Raw genomic sequence first — 7850 nt, forward strand, 5'->3', positions numbered from 1 at the left:
AGCGGTTCCTTGTATTATATGTACCAGCACTTTGAAGAATCCAGTTTCAAATGTCTCAAACAATGGGGGTTTCACCGCTTCCTGTGGGAGCCTGCTCCGCAGCCTAACTCGTTTCACCATCTGGAGCGTTTTCCTGACTGTCTGCCCGCTCTTAACTTTCTTTTAATTGTGCATCCACTATTTCTTCTTAAAGGTGGCTTGCCAAAAGTTTCTGTTGTGTGAAATTCACATTACGTGCTTTTTTATTTTTTATGAGGATCAAGAAGACCTTGAAAGATTGATGGCTGCTTCTCTTTGCCTTTTCTTCCTCAGAAATAATAATAAGTAGTTAATAATGTATTGCTTCTTTTCTAGCCATTCATCTCGGCAATTTACAAGGAAGGTCAACATTGTTGTACTCTTTTTACAGATGGGAAAAACTGACGCAAAGGGCAGGAAACAACTTGCCCAGGATCATTCAATAAGCCCGTGGCAAGACTTGGATTTTGAACCAGGTCTCCACAATAGTGCCCTACTTTTTTCTCTCTCTCTCTCTTTTTTTTTTTTTTTGGTCCAGTCCCTTTGGCTTTGTTGGAGTACCTAGGAAGGACAAGCTTTCCATGAACTTTATTCAGACTTGTCATATTGTAACTGAAAGGTCAGCTTGTTGAATATTTAACAGTTGCTATCTTTCCAATGTGTTGGTTAAGCATCCTAATTAAGTAGTGATAAATAAAACCAACAAAGCGTTTTAACAGACTGTTTCAGTCCCTAGGGCCTCCGAGCTGAATTTCCTTCAGCTAGCCTGTGTTTTCCTGGTTGCAGACTGTCCAGATTGAACACAGTATATATCAAGCGCACTCTTATCAGTGCACTCAGATTTCCTTCCTCCTCAGTGCCACCGTGCTTAGTTCACCTGTCGTATTTCCCTTAGCTGTGGTTTTTGGTAAGTGCATTTCTCAGAATCTGCATAGCTGCTGAACTGTAAATCTTCCAATTTGGAAGGGTAACACCGCAATCCGTACAGCACGATGCACTGGGTAGAGCAATAGCCAGCCTAGCACTGAACAGGCTCACCTGGGTATCAGAAGCAGCCTGGCCTTAGCAGCACAGAGCTCTCCGCGGGCTGCTAGCGGCCAGGGTGTTCCTCCTACCTGCCTTAAATTTCTGCCTCTCTGGCCTGTCATTCCAGTGAGTATCTTTACTGGGACTAGATCTGCCTCAGCACATGGTAAGATGAGTTTTGTTCCTCACCTCCCCATGAGAATGGGTGGGGAAGGCAGCCACAGCCTTGTGCTTGCAGTCCAATCTGCCGGGGTCTCGTAACTGCCCCACACTGATCGGACACTGAACTGACAGCACCCATCACGTGTGAGGTGCTGCACTCGGTATGGATCGAGAAATGTAAAGTTATTGCTCTGGGTAGGCCAGAGTTGTATCTGAGGGATAGCACACAGATCTTCCTGGCTGCTGACCACTTTCAAAGCATGCCAGTAAGTGAAGCCCTTACCATCTGAGCTATTCCTCCCACTGCTCCTTCAGGCCTCCTTTATTCCAGATCTTTATTCCAGCATCTGAGGATTTACTGAAAGCTGCAAGTCTGCTGTAGGTCACTGAGCACATTGTCTTTGCTTTCAGTTTGAGTTTGAGAAATTACCAGCGGTGTCATGCTTATGCCTCCTGGCCATGTGGATAGAGGAAGCTAAGAAGCAACAATAGATTACATAAAGCAGGGAAATCCCCCTCAAAGTTCTCCCAGGCTATCTCAAACTGAAGTTGATTTGCATACATACACTACAAATAACTCTGCAGTGGCTTCTAGCCCATGAAAGAGTTACATGTGCTTGTGTATAATCATTTAGGCCAGTTCCACCAGTTGAATCACTCCAAGAAAATAAAAAAGGCTGAATCAGAGCCTGTATAGAAATCTAAGCAGTTTTACGTAGCATCAGCCTGCTTCAGGTAAGGGTACAACTGGGTAATGCTATTCCATACAAAATCAATACCTATCAGTAACTAGCAGTTCTGCTAGAAAAACAGAGCTAAAAAGCTATGTTAAGCTTTATAATTCGTGATTATGGATGGGTGGCATCATTCTTCAGCTAAATTTGCAACTAAGCTTCCTTATACAAACCCTGTTTGGTGGAAAATGGACCTTACTGAAAACCAGAAAAAAGCTATAGTATCCTGTAGTTGAAACCTATGGCCAGCTGCTTTACAAAATCTGAGACTCATTAGGCCTGGAATTCCTGAGTGATGCTGTTCAAAAAGCAGTGGTGTTAAAGAGACTTCTAAAATTCCTGTGATTTTTTTAAACATCATGGTTTAACAGAAACAAACAAGTGAGCAGAAAAGAGATAGCATATTGAAAATGCGCGTTTACTGGGTTATCTCAGGCTCAAAAATGTAGTTGGCTAATCTGACACTACAAAAATCTTTTACGTTATCTTTGATGCACTAAGAATGACAATGTTTATAAGCCTAGTACATCATGACTTCGGAATGCCTAAATTCTTCTTCAAGACAGACAAGACAGTCTTGAAGACTGAGAGAGTGGGCTTTTGGGGCTTGGGGGTTGGTTGGTTGGTTTGTTTTCATAGGATAAGAATATAATGTTCCCAAAGGCTTGCTAAGAGCTGTTTCTTTGGAAAGAATTTGCTCACCTACTCCCTTTCCTAGTTTTCTATTGAAACAAATTCTCAGATACGTTTCCTGCCAGCCCTCTCCCAAAGCTAGACAGAGTATAGGCAACTACACCGATTCTTTAGGGTCTCCCCATAAATTCACGGAAGGATTTTCTGTACATTTTTCTGTACCTGCATTAGGGTTATCATCATCGTCAGCACAGTTATACCAGGACAGCTATATGAGCAACTCTTCTCTAGTGTAGTTGCTTTTCATATGGTTAACAACCAGGGCTAGAGAGGAGGAGGAAAACTTGAGACACAGCTTCCCTTGACGACCTGTGTAAGCCTTGTGTTTCTTCTACAGTATCACCTCTGTTAATGTTAAGAATGTCATGGCCTGTTACAGTAGAATACCTTACCTTTCACCCTCCTCCTTTCAGCTTTATTGTCTTTCTCCAAAGCTTTGATACAGAGCAATAGTCAGGCCCAGCTATGAACCGGCTGTTCTGCAGAGTCCCTCAGGCAGCTGAGGTCTCCCTGTGCTACAATGGAGCTCGTCTCAATGGGTCAGTACGTGTTTGAATAGGCCTGGGACACCTTGCTGCGTAGTTAATAGCAGTGAACATGAGGACATGACATGATCTGACTGAAGATTCATTAGTACCTTGGATATTCTGGTCCTGATAAATGTGTGTGTTTCTTCAGTTTGTGTTCTTTTCATCAGCTTGCAGGTTGATCAGGAAGGCTTTCATTTTGTTTTTTAATACCTCCTCTCACAAACAACAGTCCATTTTCTACATAATGTGTCTACTCAAAGTAATATAATAACCTGTGTTTACATAGAAAACTTCATCCCAAAGCACTTTAGGGCCTGGCACTGTCATGGGACTAAGATTAGAAGAGGAGCAGCTCTTACTGGTTAAGAGCAGGCTCTGCTCTCAGCCTGGGTATTAGTAAAGCATACAGGGTGGAGCAGTAATATTTTCTCTGAATCCAAGTCAATTTTCTAATAGTTGGAAAATATAATTGTATAAGCTGTGCTCTGCTTAACTCCAGGAAATGTGTTTGAGCTGTAGAAAATAAGCTGTGGTAGAGAATGTCAGTCCTCTTGTACATCTCATTCTCTGTTCATAGACACTGGCTACCAAGAACAGTTCTACAGGAAAATTAGGGTGATGCAAAGGTCCTTAGCAAGTATACTCAGGCATTTGGAGAGCTCTGCCAAAGGATGATAGAGGGGCCTGGACTAGTCCAAGGTTTGGCTCCAGAGCACAAGAAGAGCATCAGAAACTTTGCCAGCCAGAATGAGAAGGAGAGTCTGGACACTGGAAGGACAGCCAGGCAGGCAGCAGGAAGAGGATCGCTACTTATCAGTCAATCCATTTTCAGCAAGTCTGTGGAATTAGTTCATACTGAACTAATTACCTTGATTTGTTTTGTGGATTAAATGGGTTTCCAAGTGGTTGTTCGCTGGAGGAAATGGTAACTTTGTGATCTCATTCTGACACGTTGGCATTGAGGTGTCCCTCTTTATTGTGTGTTTCAGATGGAAAGGATCAAACAGATTTAACCTGGGAAGGAACCAGTCCTGCCCTGCAGACTATACGAGTGAGAAACACTGCCTTGAAAGATACTTTACTTGATGCTGCTTTACCCAGCTCTATTGGTGAGACTCCGAGCAATACATCCACTCTATAGAAAGGACAAATGAAACCTCTGCTAAGAACTGAATGAACGACAACACTGGTTTTCGAAAATCCGGTGAAGCAGATAGTGAGCATTCTTCTTCTTTTGTCTCTTTAAAGACTAAATTTAAAACCCAAGTGCTGTTCTTTGTATGTGTGGGGCCATGCTTAACTCTGAAAACTTAGGAAAATCCTGTATTTTGTTCAGGTTAATTTAAGTGATATAGTAATAAAAGCCTCTGAACAAGACACATGATACTGAAGAAGCATAGCCACATGTGCCTGCCTAATTCACCCCGTCACCTCACCAATCTGGGGGAGCCAACAGTCAACCACACAGGAGTGCTTGGTGTCCCAGCCCATAATATAGTGACATGCTTGCTTCTACTTTTTAAGAGAAATTATAAACCCACTCATTGGCTTGATTAAGAAGCAATAGTTCAGTGAGCTCTTATTCCTGTAACTCCCTTGAAAATCATCAGAGATGATGCAACAGAGTTGCTAATAGCCGGGCTCTGAGAGTTCAGAGTGGAAGGAGAACAGGTAGCAATCCAAAAGGTGGGAAGATCGGTGTATATTACAACTGCTTAACTTCCTCTGTCTTCAAAGCACTTTTAAAGTATTAACAACGTGGCTGCAAACCACAGAACTATTTACTCACCATACAGACTTAGAGAAGTGCTTGCTCAAGGCTGCTGGAGGCATCACTGGCTGCGCTGCGATCGGGATCAGGTTGTTCCCGGCTCTCAAGCCTCACACCCCTGAGGGAAAGCCATGGGTTCAGCTAGAGCTGACTGCCGATGCACAGCCACCATTGGCCCGAGAGGGTGGTTCTGTCCTCTGCAGTCACGGGGAAAGCCTCCCTGAGCAACCTCTTGAAAAGCAGAGTAACCTATACAGAAATAGGGGAGGTCTGGAGTACTGCCGAGGTGGCTGTAGGTAATCCAACAAGGAAATCAGCTGCAGTGGGGCCACCTGTGAGGCGAGCAGGTTGCCATCTGCTGTTTGCTAGGCAGTCTTTGGGTGACAAGAGAGCTCCTGGGGAGCACATGGCCCCTGTTAAAAAGTACCGCACACCCTTACTGTGGCAGCGCAAGAGACCAAGAAGCTGATGGGATGTGGAAGCTGATGTCGTGTCACTCCCAGCCACCAAACAGGGTGGCGTGGAGAAGGCAGCAGCCTCCTTACTTACACGCCCGCTCATGCAGCTTTGGGCTCTCCTTTAACAAGGAAGTTTCCATCACAAGAAGGAAGCTACTCCATTTCAGTAAGCTACTTTTAAAAGCTAGTACGTTTCACCTTGGGGAAAAGCAGTTCTCTAGCTTCAGTGTTACCAGTTTTGTGCTTTGAAGAGACCTTTGTAAAATTTAATTTTAATTTTGTTTTAACTGAAGTTTAGATTTTCTTCTTGACAGTGCTGTACTACTGGCGTAGAGCACTTAGACACAGAAGTGTTTTTTGCTCTTACAGTCACATGCCCAGTTCCAGGACCTTTCAGAAGCACAAAAGGCTGAAGGCAGGGAAAATTCCACTGAGATGCATTCGAGTCTCCAGGGAGCAACTGCACTCTGTTTAGACTAAAATTTCTCATTGCTGCCTCCCTTTTTTTAAAAAAAAACATGGAAGGATAGAGAGGGGAAGCTGGAGGGTAGGGTTTTGATTATTATAAACACTGAAATGCAAGCACTGTTTCACTCATTTCTCTCATATTGCAGGACCATTTGTGGTTGGAGAGGGAGATAAGCTTTCTAATACTCTCTGCACTACCTGGGAAATTTCCATCCAAGTTCTAAAATGTTTTGCAGACATTAATGAATCAAACCTTAATCCCCTTCGTTTCAGCCCCGTGAAGCAAGTACTAAGTACAGTTTAAAGACAGGGCTAATGAGACTAAAAAAGTTGTGCCTTGCCTGAAGTCACATGGGCAGCGTGGCAAGAGGTCTCGAGTCCCAGGTTTCTACCTTACACCACAGGCAGCACGCATTCCCTTCCTTCTCATGGCTTGCTGTACTTCCCCTTCTGGGATATAGTGAAAACATTCTGGCATCACACCTTGAGATAACCTTGTTTTTTCCCCCTCAGAACAGAGAGACTACTCACAGCTGCTGTCTTATGGGATTAAGATGTTGAAAAGATCAGAGAGGGTTGGGGGGGGAAAGTCACTGCTCTGTCTGCCTTGGGCATGTTCTGCCCCCATTGCTGCCAGTGGAGTTGGTGTACTCTTGGGAGCAACCTCAAAGCTTTTTGTATGTGCTTCCATATAATATTCAGGCAGGACTGTGGTGAGAATGCCATAATCAAAGAGAGAACTTGGCTGACAAAATTGGACAGATGTGCCAATAAGCCACTCCTGTACTGAATATATGGGATTTCATTATCCTTCTGTATGTGACCTGCATTTCTTACTGCTTCTTATTATCAGAATCCTATAACTGCTGCTGCAGCCATCTCTTTCACCTCTTCAGAAGAGAGGGATAATCCATCAGCCAGTTCCTCTCCAGTGGTATGAGTCAGGTGTTTACCAGGGGGATTAATGGTCAGTTGCAGAGAGTTGTTGCCAACAGTGTGAGCAAAAAGCAATGTGCACATGAGTCATGAAGTGGAAGGGAAGGGAACAAATCTATAGATTTAAAGGGTTTGAATTCTTTCTTTTCCCTTAGCTTCCCTTGTCCACACCGATCAATAACCAGACGTGCAAAAGCTGGAAATGTATTGACAGTGGCTGACGTAAGCAGGACCGAGAGCTTCTGCCACTGTGCAAACAAACCTGAAGTCAGTCAGCCCCCAAAACCAGATCAGCATGTACCAGCTATTCCAGCCCTTGTAGGTGAGAGATGCTGGGAGAAAACTCAGATCACAGTGCAGCAGCCTCCTCCTGTCTCTCCCATGATCCTGCGGTGTACCCTGGCACCAGTGCCTTTGGCCTCTTCACACTGTTACCTTCTATGACAAGGCCCTAGTGCTGGTCTTTGGGTACGCTTCTTCTGTAGCGCCCTTCCCTGCAGAGGATCCAGACTCACTGCAAATGCTGTGCACAGTGCTTATTTCATTCCCCGCTGAAAGGCAGCCAGGCCTGAGGTGGAACGTGGCAAGCGCTTCGCCGTGCCTGGCAACTCCACGCAGCTGCTGAAAACAAGCGGGGAAGAAAGCGGTATACAAACACAGGGGAATTTTCACATAGGCAGGATGTAATTAGCAGAGCTGGAATTTGGCCAGGATGCTGGGGTTAAAACACTGGCTTGCAGGTAACACACTGGGATCTTTCATAATTCAAATGCTCAGGATCTCCCGTTTCCATCTTACCTGGAAGATGTCAGAAGTCCATTGCCTATTTAATGTTCCTGGGCAGCTCTCGAACATCTGACACAAAGGAAAATGTGTCTAATAGTGCTGCACCTGCAGTGCTTCTCCGCCAGCAACTGCCCACCGTGAGCAGCAGCTGGAAGGATCACATCCTGACAGTGCTGCGGCTGCATCGCAGTAAAACACACCACAGCTGCCTCCATGCCTTGGGGTTCACTTCATCCTTAACTCTCGTTACTCAGTTTTCAGGCCTCAA

At 44.6% G+C, this 7850-nt stretch overlaps 1 protein-coding gene across 1 annotated transcript in view; it reads left to right on the forward strand.

Annotated features, from left to right (window-relative positions):
• The window catches only part of RAD51B (RAD51 paralog B), a 404049-nt gene extending 399677 nt beyond the window's left edge, over positions 1 to 4372 (forward strand). Inside the window, exon 10 of the mRNA XM_009634146.2 lies at positions 4153 to 4372. Within this exon, the coding sequence (XP_009632441.1) occupies positions 4153 to 4304 (152 nt within the window). The 3' untranslated portion in view covers positions 4305 to 4372. The remainder of the gene's footprint in view (positions 1 to 4152) is intronic.
• Positions 4373 to 7850: the final 3478 nt, after the last annotated feature.

Source organism: Egretta garzetta, unplaced genomic scaffold (genome assembly GCF_000687185.1).
Source record: "Egretta garzetta isolate BGI_Z169 unplaced genomic scaffold, ASM68718v1 scaffold2, whole genome shotgun sequence".
NCBI classification, from domain to species: domain Eukaryota; kingdom Metazoa; phylum Chordata; class Aves; order Pelecaniformes; family Ardeidae; genus Egretta; species Egretta garzetta.